The sequence below is a fragment of the Equus quagga genome, chromosome 12 (genome assembly GCF_021613505.1).
Source record: "Equus quagga isolate Etosha38 chromosome 12, UCLA_HA_Equagga_1.0, whole genome shotgun sequence".
Classification (NCBI taxonomy): Eukaryota; Metazoa; Chordata; class Mammalia; order Perissodactyla; family Equidae; genus Equus; species Equus quagga.
The window spans coordinates 76975335-76995143 of NC_060278.1; the positions used below are offsets into that span (position 1 = coordinate 76975335).

At 40.6% G+C, this 19809-nt stretch overlaps 1 protein-coding gene across 1 annotated transcript in view; it reads right to left on the reverse strand.

Moving 5' to 3' along the window:
* PLCB1 (phospholipase C beta 1) overlaps positions 1-19809 on the reverse strand; it is a 666959-nt gene that overhangs the window by 149482 nt on the left and 497668 nt on the right. Inside the window, exons 11-12 of the mRNA XM_046679966.1 lie at positions 16660-16817; positions 5626-5708 (exon numbers count right to left, since the gene is read on the reverse strand). Of these exons, the coding sequence (XP_046535922.1) occupies positions 5626-5708; positions 16660-16817 (241 nt within the window). The remainder of the gene's footprint in view (positions 1-5625; positions 5709-16659; positions 16818-19809) is intronic.

Consider the following 19809-nt stretch of genomic DNA (forward strand, 5'->3'; position numbering starts at 1 on the left):
CATCTGCCAGCCAGACTAGAGGTCTCACGTGCCCGTTCACATAACAACACGGTGGATACGAGGGAGCATCCATTTTCTTTCAATGCTCCTCCTTCCTTTGACCTTTTAAAAAGCAATAAAATTTTTTTCTCATTCTGTAGAATGTTAAATATCATGGAAAAGGTATCCAATTACATCGGGTTTTGTGGAGTGTGACTTTGATCTATAGGCTGTCCAACTTGATTTCCAACAATTGTCTCTACACGCGGCAATGTCAATATGTTTTAGCAGAACTAGGACTGTAGTAAGAATAAGTAAGTGATAAAAAGCCTTCTTTACTACAATTCAAGTTGATTATAAAATGCGATTCTTATTTTCTTTCCCTCTTCCATGACTTTTAACCCTGAATCATGGACTGATTTTTCCTGGGAAGAGGGGTGCTTTTGGGGTTCAAATCCTCCTGCAATGGTCCACGGGGAAAAGCATTCTTTATATCCCTTTAAAAAAAGGCATATGTTTTGGGGGTCCAGTGAGGTCTCTGGAATTTAAATATAAGGCTGAGGCCACTGCTTTCTTGGAACTGCCAGGAAAGGCAAAGGAGAGCCTCACAGAACTTGCAAAGCCCTATATAACAATCTTCCACCTTCTCATCATGCCTTTTTTGACCTGGGTAAGATTTTACTCTGTGGCTTGTGCAGCCCTCAGAATATACAGTGGCATTCCTCAACACGATCAGGGAGAGAGGAAAACCTGCCAGTCAGAGAACTGATCCTGAAAATCACTGAGGCTGGTTGTTTAAGGACAACTCGTTAGAAGTTGGGGAGCAAGCAGAAAAGTGGCTGATTTGGCAGAGCAGCCCTGGGTATCCTCAGTTCAGACACCCTTGCTCAAAGGATAACTGGCCCAGGGGCTCAAGCAAGCCAGCAGCTCTGTGGGTGTAGCTGAGACATGTCCATTTGTGCTGGGCCCACACGGTTGGTCCACGTTGCACAAAAGCAATTGTCCAAACCCTCCTTTTCACTTTCACAGAGTAACGCTATTATATGTCACAGAACTTCACTACTCTATGGACCAGCAGCATCAACAGCTCCCGGAGCTGGTTAGAAATGCAGATTCAAGGCCTCCAATGCAGATGATGAATCAGAACCTCTGGGGAAGCCGGCCCAGGGTCTGTGTCTTGACAAGCCCTCTGGGTGATTCTGATGCACGCTCAAGTTTGAGAACGGCTGTGATCAGTTAAAATAAGTCAACAGGGGCTGAAGCCGATGACATTTTTCTTGAGTACTGGAACTTGGGAGCCCCAAGTTCCTCTGATCAGGAACCTGGAGTGAAAGGAAGTGTTTTACCCTAATTCTCTGCTTTCGGGATTTCTAGGGGAACCATATTGTCACCAGCAGAGGGATTTGGGGGAGATGTTCCAGGTGTCCCAAAGCAGGTGACAGACAGAGTCCTCTGCCCTCTGTCAGGCAGTCTCTAAATCAGGCCCTGAGAAGGATTTTGCTGGAGGAAATAATCCCATGATCTCTTATTCAATTCCACTAAAGAATCGCCTGAGCTAACGCTGCAGGTGACCAGGCCTGGTCCCCAGTGTCCGCTCACTGAGTTGGGAACCTGCATTCGTAACAAGCTGCAGGTAATTCTGATGCAGGTGGTTAATGGACCATGGCATTTAGAGCGGTGCTCTAACACTCCATTCAAATCACCTGGGGCCATAAGAAAATGACAATTCCCAGGCAGAGTCTAGGATGGGGCCCAAGACTCCACATTTCTGACAAGCTCCCCAGTGATGCCAATGCTGCCAATCAATGGATCAACCACACTGTGAAGAGCAAGGATCTACGTCTGACCTAGACATTTTAGAACCTGCCTCAAAATCAACTGAGACGGTTGGACCTGCCAAGTGGTGTGGTGGTTAAGTTCACATGCTCTGCTTCAGCAGCCTGGGGTTTGTGGGTTTGGATCCCAGGCATAGACCTATGCATGGCTCATCAAGCCATGCTGTGGTGGCATCCCACATACAAAATAGGGGAAGACTGGCACAGATGTTTGCTCAGGGCCAATCTCCTTCCAGCAAAAAGAGGAAGATTGGCAACAGATGTTCACTCAGGGCCAATCGTCCTCACCAAAAAAATAAAAAAATCAACTGAGATGGAAAGAACAAGAGATAGATGTCCAAGAAACAGTAAAATGTGCTATTTGGTAATCAGGCTATTTATGTTCTCCACAAACATACCTGCCCACCTGACAGGGAACTGAAGTAGAGCAGAGATCAAAGTGAACAGAAAAAGTCAGAGGGAGACAAACCGACTTTGTGAGTCAGAACTACAGAAAGAAAAGCCTTTAAAATCACAATTAGAGACCAAAAAACAAGCAACAAAAAAACATCCTGAAGCATTTAGAGCATCCACATCAGCTACCATGGGGATGAAGCGAGAGGAAAATATTCGGAAATATATTTTGAGCTTCAGGCTATAGCAGATACATCTGGACAGATTAAAATACCCCTATAGTGTAGGCACTTGGCAAAGTAGTCAGTTTTCTGACAAAAATGAACATGTCCCATTTCTTGGTATAAATGCTCCAAGTTGCCCTAACCCAACTTGCTTCTCTATAGACAAGGGCTCTATGACCCATGGAAATCAAGGACTTTGTCCAAATTCTCACAGTGTCTGTGTCTGAACCAGGACTGGGTGTTACTTCACTTGACTTCAGCGTAGAATTCTTTTTATGAAATCACTAGTTCACAAATTAGATGGGACATCCAAGTTAAGTAGGGCTTTTTATTTCTTAAAAATTTTGAAGTCTCATTTCTAGAAATTCGAATCCAGGTGTGGAGGTGGGCTCAGGAATCTGTATTTTATGGGATTCTGATGTAACAGGTGGAGAAGGATAAGTTGCCAGCAACTAATGGCAGATTCTACTTTGTTGTCTGTGGATAGATCATCTCAAATATTTGGACAGAAAACCAGAAAAGTCAGTGAATTTCTTTTGTCTGGTGTGAGTTTGTTTTGGAGGCATGGGTCAAATGAGCTGGGACCAGAATTCTGAGTCTGGCGTTTTGTATATGCAGCACATAGGAGAATAAAACGGTTCACTAGAGATGGCAAATAGATTTCACTTGTTTTTGGTGGGTGTGTTCCTGTGTCACTGTGTTGAGAAGGATTCTGAGATTATATATCGGTTTAGTGCAAAGAGCGCTGTAACTGATGAATGATGTCTGTCACCTGGTTCAGCAATGAGGCGAGGTGGCCCACATGTCAAGCACTGGGTTTACTAGGAAAAGGAAAGCTTATCAGTTTTCTCTGGGTGTGTGATAATCCTCCTAGGAAAGAATTGTGGCTGAGCGATTTTGCTACGTGCAGTTCAAGGACAACGGAAATAGGAAGCAGACCACTTCCTCCCACGATAGAATTCGCTGTCCTAGTATTTTGCTGCCATTGAATTATCTCAGTGGTTCGGGATAAAAATCATGGCATCCTGGGAAGATTGCTTTCCTGTTTTCTTTTCTTACCTATGAATTATTAATAAACTTTTAATAGCTAAATTTCTCATTTTTAAACCTGAAGGCAGTATTATGGCACTATCTTCTTTGCTTTTGTGTACAATGTAGAGATTAGTTTTCTGAATGACTGGTATGGAAGACTGAAAAAATATCCTGTGGTTAAGGGTACAAGCCACATCAATGTGAACATTCACAGGCCGTGGTCTTGTGGATGCTGGGTGGTCTTCATTTGAAGTTTTGAAAGCTTCTTTCTGCTTCTGCTTAGGTGTAGGGGAGAGTGTTGGTTAAATGCATGAGTTTTAAGCCAGACTAGCTGGATTTGAATCCCAGCTCTGTCAAATTTTAGCTTCACGGCCTAGGGTAAGTTACTCACCCTCTTTGGGACTCAGTTTCATCACCTGTAAAGTAGGGATAATCATAATAAAATTTATTCTTAGGAGCACCTGGGTTTGCAGTGAGGGTTACATGCGCTTCTGCCTGGAACGCTGCTTGACACATAACACATATTCAGTAAATATTCGCTGTTATTATGTCTGTGGTGGTGGTGGTTGCTGACACTTCTCTGCCTCCCTCATGGGAGAGTTCAACGGAGCAGGTGTGACAACAGAGAATGGAACCGGAGATTTTCACTCTGTCTAATTTATATAGAAACATTTCCTGAAGAAAACAAATGTACCTGATTTGGAGTTATTTCTCCAAAAAAGAAATAACACACCAACAAGCCTGAGAACTAGAATGCCTGAAAGAAAGTTCTAAGGCAGTGTTCGAGCCCAGTCACAAACGGATGGGCAGAGATGAGAAAATGCTCCAGGAAGGTCATGTGCAAATCAGAGCTGTCAGAGCAAATGAGGTATTAAATACAGCGACTAAAGAGGTGCTCCCTTAGTTAGAAGAGAAATAGCAAGGAAACAGAATAAATTCTTTTCTCTTCAACTGACCCTCAGAAGTGTTAGAAAAACTCTGTGCCAAGTGATGACATCATTCATTGGATGATTGTGTCCTAATGAAACAGAATCACGAGCTGGTAAATGTAATATGGATTTCCTGAGGGCAAACTAGAAACACAGATAATTATAAAATTGGTTACTTCGCCATAAGGTCTCTCCACGGACACATTAACAAATGATCACATTTAACTACTTCGAAATTCCTCAAGCTGAAATTTGCTCAGGACCAAACCGCTTCTTTGAGATTTAGTGAATTCCTTAAGAATTAGTGAATTGAAGCATGTGTGGCAAATTAGTTGGACAAAGGGAATCAGTGACCTGGGAAAGACTTTCAACAGGAAGAAGGGAAACAAAAGAAACTTGTGAGCCAAATTAGGACAGGTGCCATTGGCTTTTAGTTGAGAAGCCTGGCTTCAGTCATTGAAATGAAGCAGAGGCTTCCCAAATGCTCTTTTGAGCAATGATGGTCACTATTACACAGTCTTCAGACATTAATTCCATGAACCAGAGTTTTAGTTTTTTGAATTTTGATTCAATATAAAGAAGAATCTTTCATTTTGAAGCTCTTTAAATTGAGTATATGATAAACTAATATCCACATTTTAGATATAAACGTGTTTTACCTTGGCACTTTGTGATAAAATGAATATAAAAGAGTCAAGTCAAAATTACCTTTTCTTTGTGTAGCTCAGAGTAAGTCTGGGCTATTTTGAGATAGGAAAAATATGTACAAATGTTAACAAACAGGGGAAACCAATGAGAAGAGGAAGGAGGGAGCACTTAGTGTCTGAGTTCTGTGTAAATGCGAAGTGGCCGAATAGAATTTACACCTCTCCTTCCACCAGCTCTTAACATGTATGGAACTGGCCATTTTAGTGTGGCAAAACTGACTACACATGTGCATGCAATAGAAGGAGCTAATGGAGGAGGATTATAAAAACGACCCGTTGAAATAGAGACGTGTTATTTAAGGAAATGTGTTCCACTGCATTGTAAAAAGAGGAATCCTTAATTTAAAATCCTACTTTGGCATGAAAAGAGAGACCACAAGTTCAATGGATTATTCAAATATTAATGAGATTTAAATAATTAATTCCATCATATACAGATGAAAATATACAAGAACGTCATTAATGAACAATTATTAAACATGCCTTATTTGGGAAAGACTTCCTCTTGAACGTGTTGAATACTTACGAGTCCACGTGGTTCTCAAATGAAAGCAGAATTGGAAAAGGTGAAGTCTTAAATGCACACTCAGCAATTGCTTCTATCACTTCCTAAAAATGAGAACACACGTATATTCAATATGCCGGAATTTTAATGTGTATTTTGCTCTGTGATTACATCCAATAACACGGTTGTCTTTTTCATTCATAGAATTGTATGAAATGGTCTGACATTGCTAGAAGGGGTTGTACAGGCTTCTGGACTATAAATTTTCTGACTCTTGACTTAGCAAAGTGAAAAAAATCAAGACTAGATTTTGGTGGAGGGGGAAAGGAGAATGATTCTTCTAGTTGCTAATTATATCTATTGTTTTTTGAATACAAAAAGAAATCTAGAAATTTGGACAAAAGTTGAAGGAAAAAATTTTCATCCATAAATTCATCCTTTGAACCAGGCCACTGTTGGCATTTGGTTATATTTACTTCTAGTTTGTTTTTCATATATTTGTATAACAGTTTTAATTATAGTAAATACTCTGTATTTTTTTAACATCGTTATTAAGATATAACATTATTGAGTTATAATTCACCCATTTAAAGTGTACAATTGAATGGTTTTTGGTATATTCAGAGTTGTGCAACCATCATCCCAATCTAAGTTAGGACATTTTTGTCACCCTAAGAAACCATGTAACCATCAGCAGTCACTTCCCCTTCACCCACCCCGCCCCCAAACACCCAGCCCTAGGCAACCACTAATCTACTTTTCATCTGCATAGAATTGCCTCTTCCAAACATTTCATATAAATGGATTAATACAATATGCCGCCTTTTATGTCTGGCATCTTTCATTTAGCATGCTTTCAAGGTCATCCATGCTGTAACATATATCACTACTTCACTCATCAATCTGTATTTTAAGAAAATCTGTATGTCATAAGCTTTAATATCTGCATAAAATTCTAGGGAATTGAGCAGTATTATAATTGATTTAACCATTACCAAATTGTTGGGCAGACATATTCTGAGAGCTATCATTCAAATAATTCTACAAAGAACACCTTCATTTTTTCCTAATATTTTGAATTATTTTCTGGGAATGTATTCTCAGGAATTATTGAATTAGAAAATAGGAATACTGTTACAGTCTCTTGTGTTTCTTCAAATTACTTTTCATCCTATATTCCCTAGAGTAATCTATGAAGGACTAGATTTCAATGCATATTTGCCAGCTTTGGGTATTATTTTTTCAAAGTGTTTTTCTCATTGACCTGGTATTAAAGCACGATCTCCTTTATTTTTAATTATATCATGTCAATTCTATTGTGGTTTCACACACCCATATATTTGCTTTTTAGTTGCATTTATTCTTTTCATATTCTCCCTCCACGTAGGACTTTCCACTCTCATTCCTTATGCCTGAGCTTTTTCCACTATCTTCTCTACTTTCTTAAGGTACTTCTTTCTCTCACGTCTTTCAATTCTTAAACAATGCATAGCTTTCTTTACATCCATGCCAGAAAGCCATTTCCCTGGCCCCAGGGTAGAAATAAGGCTTTCTAATTCTGTGCTCCATTTGCATATATCTTCTAAGAAGGATCTGCCTGCATAGAGCAAAAGAATCACTCTCACTGTTGCTTAGAATTGAATTCACAGATTGCCGTTCATACGTTATTAGTTTCACTTTATGATAGTTCATGCCATCAAAAATAAGTGCACTATAAATAGCAAGCAGCATCAAGATTTTCAATTCTTTCTTTGATTTATTTGAGCACAGGTTTCAGATTCAAACAGGCTTGTGTTGGAATCCTACTTAGCCTTACAAGCTGTGTGACCTTGGGAAAAATCACTTAATGCCTCTGTGCTGACCTGTAAAGTGAGGGTGATAAGTTTCATTCTACAAGCCTTTGTGAGGATGCAGCTAGAAAAGGTAAAGGACCCAGCTCATGATATGGTCATACCATGCTGGTGCCTCCCTCTCCACTCACCCTAGACTCTTACTAATACAAATAAGAGCTACCATTAAAGAGCATTTATTATGGCACAGGCATATCTTATCTCAGGCTATAAACATTCCACAAGGAAAATATTATCCACTATTTTACAGATTACAAAATGGAGGCTCAGAGCTATTAACCAATTTGCCCAAGGTCAAAGAGGAGAATCCAAGAAACCCCAGGAAAGTGTAACTGACTCTAGACTTTATGCTGGTAACCGTTGCAGTAACTCCTATGCAGCTAATGACCTTAACCACCTAAGATCAAAGTCCTCAACAGAACTGCAAATCAATATCATAAAGGAAGTAAGTGGTAAGTGTGGGGAAAAAAGGGCTAAGTTTTGACTATTTCATAAATGTGGCCCTATCATATCAGCTAAAGGCATTCTTGACTCGTCTTTCTCTCACATCTTTCAATTCATCAGAAATCTTGTCTAAAATATACCCAGAATACAACCACATCTCAGTACCTCCACCTCTATCATCCTGATCCATAACCTCTGCGGTAATGACAGTAAATTTTATCATCACTCCCATACATTCACTATTCCTTCCTGTGAGATCTGCTGACGACAGGCATGACCGTGTGTTTTCTTTAGGCCAGTGAAATGTGTGTGAAAATGATGTGTGCTGCTGCTGAGCCATCTTCAAGAGCCATCATGTGGTTCTGCCATGTCTCTTTCCTCTCTGCCATGAGCCCAGTGACATCACAGATTGGGGCTGTTCTTTCTGTATGGGTTGCAGACATTTTCAATGAGAGCAACAGCCAACATGTAACTTGAGTGAGAAATAAACCTTCATGGTTCTAAACCATTGAGATTCTGGGGTTTCTTGTTGTTGCAGCAAAACCTACCAGAGGCTGACTGATAGAACCTTTTAACCGCTTCCCTGGTTCTTGTCTGCATATTAAATACCACAGCCATAGTGATTGCTCCTAAACCTGAGTCAGATGATTTCACTCCTTTGGAGTAAACCCTTCTCTGGGCTTTCATTTCACAGAGTGAAATCCAAATTCCTTATCAGACCTGGCACCTGCCATCTCTCTAAACTCATCTCCTTTTCCCCTTCCCCAATGTTCACCCTGATACAGTCCACTGACTTCTCTTGCTTTTCTTCAAATACACCAAGCATCATTTCATCTCTTTGTTCATTTCTTTCATTTCTTTGTTCATCTTTGCTACTTCTATCAGGAATACTCTTATCTGAAAGCAAGGCTTACTTCCCTAACTTTGGGGAGTGGTGGTTTCTACTCAAATGTCGTTTAAACAAAGTTCTTCTCCCACCATCCTGCTGAAAATAGCATCCCACTAGCCCCTCTTTTCCTTCAGGACTTACTTATGTTGCCTTTAAGGCATGTGCCATATCTCCATGCACCATATTGTATGTTTATTTTGGTTGATTCTCCCCACTAGAATGTAAATTTCTTGAGGGTAAGCACTCAGTTTTCTCCACTGCTCTGTCTCTAGAGCCTAGGAAGTGCTAAGGTGCATTCTAGTTGCTTACTAAATATTTTCAGATAAATGAATGAACTCAACATTCTTAATAGAAAAGAAGCATCATTTATCTAATTGTGTTCCCATTTATTCTTCTATTGAGTATTTCAGAAGTCAGCATACTTTCTCCATAAAGGGCCACATAGTAAGTATTTGATGCTTTGCTGGCCGCATAGTTTCTATGGCAACTATTCACCTCTGCCTTTGTAGCCCCAAAGCAGCCATAGATAATATGTAAACATGGATGTGCCTATGTTGCAACAAAACTTAGTTTATAAAAACAGGTGGCAGGGGGCCAGCCCTGTGACTGAGTGGCTAAAATTCCACCTGCTCCACTTCAGCGGCCCAGGTTTGCAGGTTCAGATCCTGGGCACAGACCTATTTCGCTCATAAGCCATGCTGTGGGGGCATCCCACATACAAAATAGAGGAAGACTGGCACAGATGTTAGCTCAGGGCTAATCTTCCTCAAGAAAAAAACGAAAAAAAAAAAGGAGGAGGATTGGCAGCAGATGTTAGCTCAGGGTGAATCTTCCTCACCAAAAAAATAAATAAATGAAAATTAAATTAAAAACAGGTGGCAGGCTGAATATGGCCTGCAGAAGACTGTTTGTCAGCCCTTGGACTGGTGTGATCATTAACTTAAGCAAAGCTTAAAACTTGATTGTAAGGTAAATGTAATTTTGTATTAAAGAAGTTTGAATGTTGATTCTACACTCAATAGCCCAGTTAACTTAACACTTTCACGGCCAAAATTTCCAATCAAGATTGAGTCTTACATTAAAAAAAATCTTTCAGGGGCCAGCCCTGTGGCCAAGTGGTTAAGTTCACGCACTCCACTTTGGCGGTGCAGGGTTTCGCCGGTTCAGATCCTGGGTGCGGACATGGCACCGCTCCTCAGGCCATGGTGAGGGGGCGTCCCATGTGCCACAACTAGAAAGACCCCCAACTAAAATATACAACTATATACTGGGGGGACTTTTGGAGAAAAAGTAGAAAAAAAAAGATTGGCAACAGTTGTTAGCTCAGGTGCCAATCTTAAAAAAAAAAATCTTTCAAACATAAATGTAAATAACAGTGTAGTTAGTCTTTGATAACTTTTCTGAGGATGACTGCTGTCTTTGGCTATTTGAGAACTGCTCCAGCTGCCTTTAATAATGAAGGTTGACCGTAGACCCGCCCCATCAGCATTTGGACCAAAGAGAGTCAGGACTAAAGGTGAGAACCCGGCCGCCCCTCCCTTAGAAAGTGAGTGTTTTGTTCCAGGCCAAGCACCCATTTCTCTTTACCTTTGGCCAATGAAATATGAGTGTTTTTCTGGGTCTGCTCTCAGACTTGTAAGGAGCCCTGTCTCCCTCCCTCTTCCCAGCTCCCTGGGTCTGGTTCTTTCTTCCCACAGTGGGGAGGCTGGTGTGGCCTGAACTGCACCAGGGCTCTGGGGTTCTGAGACCTTCCTGTCTTGTGTCTCCTACTTCTCCTCGTTCCCTGCCTCTGGCCCTGTCCACTTCTGGTCTTGTGCACTTGACTTATGACACACCTCTCAGCTCCCACTGGGCCTCTAACCAAGGCCACGCTGTGTTTAATTTGCCGTGTAGTTTGAGCTTCTCGCCTCTTCCTAGAGATGAAGTGGATGCCAGGGGTTGAGTGTGGAGGGCACCCACAGCTCTACCATGGCAGCCTTACAAATGACTTAATTCAAGCCCCCGCCCTCACCTTGACTTAATGAAATCTCCTTACATATGTAATACCACAATCAGTATATTTATATAAAGGAAGCTAAAGTATAGCTTTTAAAATTTCAATTTTAACATCAAGAGCTAACGTTCATAGAGCACTCACTGTGTGCCATGCATTGTTCTAAGCAATGTCTGTATATTAAGTAGGGTCAATGAATGCCTACAACAACCCTAGGAGGTGAGCACATTATCATCTCCATTTTGCTCATAAGAAAGAGGCTCAGTCTGGTAAGAGAGCTTCTCCAAGGTCTTGCAGCCAGTCAATGGGAGAGCTGGTATTGGAACCCCTGCAGTCAGCTCCAGAGCTGCATTCTTAACTTCTATAGGCTCCTTTCTCTCTTTTCTTCCCCTCCTCTTCCTCCTCCCTCTGTCCATCTCTCCCCATCTCTCCCGTAACTTTAGCCACCAGCTTAGGAAACCTTTTCAAACCTTTCAAACCAAAGAAAACATTTACTGAATTTCATCTAACAATTTTAGTTGAGAGCCCCTGAAAACTCCAGAAGTTCCATTGTAGGACCTCTGTTTGTTTTTGCCTTTGGAATACTTGGCATGGTGCGCACGATCACTGAGAAGGAGAGAACCAGTCCTAGGTTTGAAGTTTCACTCTTTCATATGAGCTATCACCAGTGGACGCTGGATGTGAAAGTATCTTACTGCTCAATTGCTCCTTATTAAGTCAAAACCATTTTTCAGAGACTTCTAACACTGGATTCAATAATCTATAAACCATATGGCTCAATTACCAACCTCCAGTGGGAAAAACTGCCCTTGAAATCCTTTATCCTTGACAGACAACAGCAGGCTGTATTTCCACATCCGTTTTATGTGAGCATTTATGTAGCAGTTAAATTGCGTCCTAAATTATTATTATTTCTCTCAGAGAATGAAGCTTTATTTTCGGAAACGCTCCATTTAACCACATCCTCAAATTTAATATATTTCCATCATATATTTTATCACATTACCCAGTTTTCCATCTTGTACAATTGCTGGTTACAAAGGAGCTGCCTGAGGGGAGAAAAAGGAGCCGTTTGGGGATGGGGTTGGCGGGTGGGTGTCCAATGTCGGCAGGAAAGAGATTGAGTGGGAGCAGAGAGAATAAAGACCAAGTGGTGAATTACCATGTCACGACCATCAGAATGGCTAAGGCAATGAGGCAAAGACACAGAACAGCAGATATATGGGATAAATAATAAATAAATCTGGAGTGCAAAATAAAAAGCCCTCCACAAAGATGCTGAATTACAGCATACCCTCTTTCCCAGAACATAACCTTTTATTTTGGCCCATACAATAAATAAGTGGTAAACACCAATAAGAACTATCACTTTGGGGGATATATCACACAGAAGCTTTCCAGATTCCATCGACTGAGAGCAGACAAACTGTGTGACCTAAAAATGATGAACTTTTGCAATCAGTTTATTTTGCTGCTGCAATACACACTGTGGCTATAGATTATAGTCTAATTACACTGTGAAGGTCAGGTCCAAATATACGGGATAGCTCAAACTGGCAAACATTGGGAAAATCTTTTCACTGCCCATCAATATATTATAGATGGAATTTCACATGCAAACATAGAGAAAGATAGAATTCATTTATATGATGAATAGAGGCAAGAAAGACTAAAAATGAAGGCCATGCTATAATTTGTCTATTTGCTTTGGGAATGGGAGCAATCATTTATTGAGCATCTACTATAAGCCAGATTCTTTTTTTTTTTTAAATATTGGCACCTGAGCTAACAACTGTTGCCAATCTTTTTTTTTTCTTGCTTTTTTTTTAACTCCCCAGATCCCCCCAGCATATAGTTGTATATTTTAGTCGTGGGTCCTTCTAGTTGTGGCATGTGGGACGCTGCCTCACCGTGGCCTGATGAGCGGCGCCATGTCCGCGCCCAGGATCCGAACTGGAGAAACCCTCGGCCGCAGAAGCAGAGCGTGTGAACTTAACCACTCGGCCACGGGGCCGGCCCCAGCCAGATTCTTTTGGAAGTGCTCAGGATGGATCAGGGAACAAAACAAAGATCCTTGTCTCTGTGGACCTTACATGCGAGGAGGAGACAGATAATAGACAAGGAACATAATCTGTAAGTAAATTAAGCAGAGCGGTAGAATGTGGTTAAGTGCCACTTGGTAAATAGAAAAAATAAAGCAGTGGTGCGGAGTGGACCGGGAGTGTGGGAGTGGGCGTGATGGCTGGTTACAATATTAAATAGAGCGGTCCAAGTAGACTTCATTGAGAAGGCGGCATCTGAGAAAGGTTTCAAGGAGGTAAGAGGTGACCATGCAGATACCTGGGGGAAGAGCATTCCAGCAGAGGGAACAATCTGTGCAAAAGCTGTTAGGTGGGACGTTGTCAGGGAACAGCAAGGAGGCCAGTGGCATTGTAGTCAAGAGAGTGAAGGGGAAGCAGTAATGGGGGCTGTGGGAGGTGTATATGGATCGTGTGGGGCCTTGTCCCCCATTTAGCTTCTTACCTTTTCTTACAAAGTCACTGTCCACAGTGGTTTCTGCAAAAGCAGAGCAGGGCTGGGACTCGGGTGGGGCAAGTGAAGTGTCTTAAGGGCTAAATTTAGAGAGACACTCAATCTCAGGTGGCAGCTGCACATTTACACAACCCTGAGAGTAAGCAGCTCCTTCAATTTTGCATGCAAGTTGCCTCACTTGTCTCACTCTAGTCCTGGCCCTGATGCAGAGAATGCCTGCTCTGTATATCTGTCCACAAAACAGGCTGGCTATCCTACTCCCCACGTTCATCCCCGCCCACCACCAGTCAGCCACATCCCTGCAAGAATTCTCTATCCTGCGAACGCACATCAGCAGGAAGCAGAGCTGGACAGACAACCACCAGGGAGATGAGTTTCCTGCTTTCTTTTGTCAACCCCCACCCCCAACTCTGGCAGGCAGAGAGAGGAAGCAGTATTCTGGGCTAGATTTAGTCTTTTAGTCTCTAAATCTGTCAGCAGGCGTGTGGATGTGGTTGAGAAGTGGTGCCTCTGGAGCCCGGGAATAGATGTTGAATCAGCTCGTGACTCTAGGATCACAGATGTGATTGAAGAATCACTCGTGTGGTCGAGTGCACAGGGACAGTCACTCTAAGCTGATTTTATGGCCAAGAAGCCAATGCTTCGCATAAAATAAATATGCCTTAGAATGTGCTTGGTGTTTGTCCCCCTCCCCCCAAACCGCAAAGGGGCTCAAAGAATCTTGAAGATTATAAATTTTTAAGAAAATGTAATTGTTTCTCACAGGGACTCTGAGGGGACAGTGAGAAGGGAAGTGGGTGGGCTCTCCTGGCAGTGGGTCAATGCACAAGACCATCAGTCCCTGAGCTCATAATGGTTCCATCAGGATGCTCTGTTTCCCTCTCCAGGATCATCTCCACCCATCAACAGACGGATGGGCCCAAATGGCACTCACCCCCACCCCACACCAGGGTCATCTGTCCTCCACTTTGTTTTAAAGAGACCAACTAGGGCCTTTAGGTTTAAAACCCTAGCCAGAAGGTTAGGGTTGGTATATTAAACAGCTGACAAAAGACAATGGCAGGGGCAAGGGGTTGGGCGGGCACTATGGAAATGAAACAAAACTCCATTGATTTTTCCATTAAAGAAAACGAGAAGACCTTAAGAGTGTTCAATTTCAGAAGCAGACACAACATTTAAAGATTTTGAGCAGAATTAAGGTCAACCCCATACTAAACTTCCTTGTAAAATTTAGTAAAGGGTGCCATTTTTCTCTAATTATTGTACTAGAGCCTAAGTTTAAGAAATCATGAAAAGTCAAATTCCTTAGGCATAACATAGAAAACATATTTTAAGGTGCTAAAGATATTACTTCTGAACATTTTTATTACTGTCAAATAGTGTACCTTTGATCAGGAAATCCATTTGTGTCAACTGAAACCTGGCCGTCCCTTGAAAATCTTGCTTCTTTTTTGTTGCTCTCCCAAGTGACAGCTGTTTATCTTCTCACAACTCAAGTGCCCCAGGGCTAAAAGCTGAAGCATGGGATTTTTTTTTGCCCCCATTGCTACTTTTGAAACATGACTTCTCAATCTTATTTTTTAAAAATCCCAGTTTCACAAGGCAGCCAAACCAGCTTTTGCCACGTCCTCACTTCTGCCATCTACTGAGCTTCCTTTCATTCAGCAAAGACTTTGGCAAGTGGCTCACTGTCTTCTTCATCCCAAACTCTGTCACCAATTTTGGTGATGTACCTCTAATTCATGCAGTAGTCTGGCATCTTAGCACTCTGACTTCCCCATATCCCCCGGCCTTGTCCCTACTCCACTTTAGCTACCCACACACTTGGGCTGTGTTTTCTTGGTTGCTTAGGGCAAGAGTTGTTGACCTAGCGACAGTTCTGTCCTGACACCCAGGTAAACCAGGTAATGGGGTTCATGCCTTGGGACCTGTGCTGTGGACATTGTCCTCTGGCCCTTCTTCTCTGATTCCCTTCCAAAGAGGTGAGAAGCCTGAGTCAGTCAGGAGAGTATGTCTTCTAAAGCCCACATATTTCCTTTCTAGATCACCTTTTAGGTATCTAGGAGCCCAGATTTCCCCCACTCAAATGGCCCCAGGCTCCTGGAGATGACTTTTTGCGGGGGATGTGAACATAACTTGGATATTTGGGCTTGAGTATCCATTTGGATGAATATTAGGCCCTTCATGAGTTAGGATGGAGCCATGGATGGAGAGAGAAGGGAGATGAGCAGACACACCCTCATTCCTGGCTAATAAGAATGGCTGATGTTTTTTATCAGTTACAGCTTTGGTTTTGCCTTCTGGATAGGATTTATTAAGATACCCAATCATAGGATTAGTTCTGCTTACTGACAGCACCGAATCCATAGCAAAACCCTGCATCCTTGAATCCTCACCCAAATCACCTACTATAAGCCCAAATCCTGTAAGTCTTCTCTAATCCACTGTTACTGAGACACCACAGTTCCCCATGATATGTGTGCTCCCTTGTTGCACAAGCCAATAAATCTGACTTTGAGTATGGGAGTATTCCTCAGGATCTTTGACTGATACATACCAATGTGCCAAAAGCTGGCATTTAATAGGCAATATTCCATTTTAGCATCACAGAACAGAATATTATATAATAATTAAATAGTAGTAATTAATATCATCATCATCATAAGGAAGCAAACAAGCTAGAGGTACCTGCGATAATACTGATGAATCTTCCTAACAATGTGGAGTGAAAAAACAAGACACAAAATAATGCATACCACGGTATGAATCCATTTATATCAAGTTAAAAAATTGGTGAAACAACATTATTTAGGGCTGCACATAAACTAGTATACTCTAAAGAAGAGCAAAGTTGTGATCACTGTAATGGTCAGGAAAGTGGTCATCTCTGGGGGTAAGGAGGTCATTCTGATGAGAATGGGTAGATGGGGTATTTCTAGGGTGTCAGTAAGTTTCTATTTCTTGATTTAGGTGGTAGTTACATGGGTGTACATTTTATAGTCATTAGTAAAGTAAACTGTGCAAATAAGTTGTATGTATTCTTTGTTATGTATGTTATACTTCACAATGATAAAATGCAAGAAAAAAAAGAATGAGCGCTAAATAGACAACTTCACTGATATTTCCTTTCGTAAGACAATTTCCTTAGATTTTGGTTAGCATGGACCAATATACCTGATGCCAGTTATCCATGGATAAACTGCTAAATTTTAGCCTATGAAATTGCAAAGGTGATTAATGGCCTATAGACTTAATTGTGACCCCTGGGACTTTCTATCTGAGGAGGCTTTACCCAAAGTGGTCAGGTCTCCTCAGCTGCCTCTCTTAGCAATATTCATTCACTCTACCTTGAAGGATATTTCAGTTGTCATGGTGAACCCATGGGTGATGACTGGTTCCTCTTCTGCGGTCCGTCCCTTCCAGCAGTCCAACTCTACGCAGCGACAACCAGACAGAAGCACTTGGCGGTACATCTCGACGGAGGAGTTTCCAGCCAGCTGGCCAGCTGTAAAACACCAACAAAATGAAGCCCAGAATGCCAAGAAGCAAGAAAGACATTGCTGGCTTCCTAGAAAAGCTCTTCAACATGGGAAAACAAAGAGTTGAAGAGCCTGAGTAGCTGTTTTCAGCCTTTCTTCTGCTTCAACACACCAGAACTTAGTGGCACAATCCCAGATGAAATGGTGGCTCTCTAGCAGCGGTTTCAGGGAAGACAGACTAGAAGGAAGAGCGCATTGTAACAATAACAGTAACTCATGTTTATCAACTGCTTATCATGGGCCAGTTATAGTTCTTCAAACTACATGTATTACTATATTTAATCTTCATAAAAGTCTCTCTGGCACAACTAACTTTCTTTTAAAAAAATATTCAGATTCAGAAAACAAAAATGGCATAGACCAGTTCACTTGCCCAAGTTTCCAAAGCTAGTAAGTGGAAGATCCAGGATTATAACTTCAGAACTCAGTTTTTAAGTTCTAACTGCCTCCCTGTGAGGGAATATTGTTGACGGGCTATTCTATTATACAAGTCAACCCCTCTGTCATGTTTATCCAAGGCATAAACGCTTAGAAAAGCTAAACGTTCTCTTTTCAAAAGTGCTCTTTTGTAGGAATAAATTTAAATTTAATAAAAGAAATTCAAAAATTATATGCTAATGATTAGAAAACATTGTTAAAAAATTAAAGAAGATGTAAATAAGTGGAAAGACATCCCATATTCATGGAGCAGAAGACTTAATATTGTTAAGATGAGCCTACTCCCCACATTGATCTACAAGTTCAATTCCTATCAAAATTCTAGCTGGCTATTTTGCACAAACTGACAAACTGATTGTAAAATTCGTATGGAAATGTAAAGGACTCAGAATAACCATAACAATCTTGAAAAATTAGAACAAAGTTGGAGGACTCACACTTCCCAATTTCAAAACTTAACTACAAAGCTACAGTAATCAAGACAGTGTGGTACTGGCATAAGGTTAGATATATAGATCAACAGAACAGAATTGCATGTCCAGAAATAGATCCTCACATTCACAGTCAATTGACTTAAACAAAGGTGCCAAGACAATTTATTGTGGAAAGAATTGTCTTTTCAACAAAGAGTGGTATGACAACTGGATAGCCACATGCAAAATAGTGAAGTTGGATCCCTACCTCATATCATATGCAAAAAATCAACTCAAAATGGATTAAGCTTCTACATGTAAGAGCTAAAACTACAAAACTCTTAGAAGAAAACATAACAGTAAATCATTGTGACCTGGATTAGGCAACGGTTTTGTAGGTATAACACCAACAGCACAAGCAACAAAAGAAAAAAGAGATGAGCTTCATCAAAATTAAAATTTTTTGTTAGCGGAGCTGAAATATTCTAGTGAAGTGATGAGAATTGTAATAATCAAGGCACCTGAGAGGTCTGAGAGCAGGAATGGAAACTGAACCATTTCTGTTTCACATAAGAAGTCAATGGAAGATGCGAATTTCTTGATAATTATTTTTAAAAGTTTAATAATAAATAACTTTCAAAACAAGTCCACAATCAACATACAAATCGAAGTCTTTGGTTTTCCACATTAAAGATTTTCTCTGACTTATAGTCTATTAGCCTCCATCACTTTATTTTAAATAGTCAATTAAAAGATGACATACTGATGAAAACTATCAAAATGACTCTGAAATGGACAAGATCTGCCCAGTGCAGACACTCAGGACAAAGACAATGGGATTAAGCCAATTGGCTTAATTTTATTTTTATATGCATGTCACAACACCCAACCATCAGCATAACAAAAGGATGACATTCTTGAGTTCTATAAAGCCCTAGAAAATGCACTGAAAGGCTGATTAAGTAGGTTTGCATAACCACTTTTCTCTATTGAAAAAATAGGGCATTTTAAACATACAAATGTGTTTGTAAAAGCAGAAATGCTGACAAAAAATGTCAAAAGTTCATGATGCTAGACAATCAATTTGCCGTTTATGATTGACTCCAAGTTTATTGTAATAAAGGTCTTGTCTGCATAAAGGGCAAGGGGACAGTGGGAGTGACGGGGAAAATCAGTCATTTATATGTTATTCTCAAGCTTAAGGGAGGACTACTTTAGCTGAAGGAAATGAAGAATTCAAAGAATTATCAGGTTAACTAACTAAAAATGCTACCTCCAGAAGAAAATTGCGCTGCTATTAAAGAGTAGAGCAGATTTTCTTGCATACTATCTAGGAAATTGTTTAACTATATTACTGGCTATATCCAGTATCATTACATAATGTGCAATCTTTGAGTCTATTTAATACTTTGTTGAGTGTTACCAACTTCAGTAGAGAAGTTGCCATGAATTTATAAGCTAAATAATGGTTAATGGTAGATTGAAGGAAATAAATCCTTAACCTACACTAGAATGTTCTATCATAAAAGATTCAAAGACTTCCTAGAAACATTTCTTTAGATTTGCTTGCAAAATTGTATTAAAGAACAAATAGAAGGAATTTGATGTACTTTTTGAATGTTGATCAGTTAGTTTTGAAAGACATGGTAAGCCCTGGGGTTGAGTTTGTGAGATGCAAGCGAATCTGAAAACAAAGAAAAAAAGCCTAAAGAATGAGAAGGCGTGTGTGTCTGTTGTGTTTACCATCCAACACCTAAGCCCAAAAGATCCCTCCAAGGTAAACTTGTTGTCTATTCTTAAAATGAATAATCTTTATTAGAAATGGAAGTCTCCCAAAGACAGCATATTTTGAGAAAACTCACATTTATCCATAATTGTCCTATTTCTTGGAGTGCATATTAGGTTCCCTCTGTGTTTTCCTTTGTTTATGGAGATTTTTTCTAAATATATGTAATAATATTCTCCATTATTCTTTCCTTTTCTGCCAAAAGCCTCAAAGCTGGTTTATTTTTCTTTCCTAAAATCCTAAGTCCTCATTATTTTATCCCATTTGCCCACTATATTTCCATTTGATTAGATCCAATAAATACAGCTTCTGGGGCCAGGG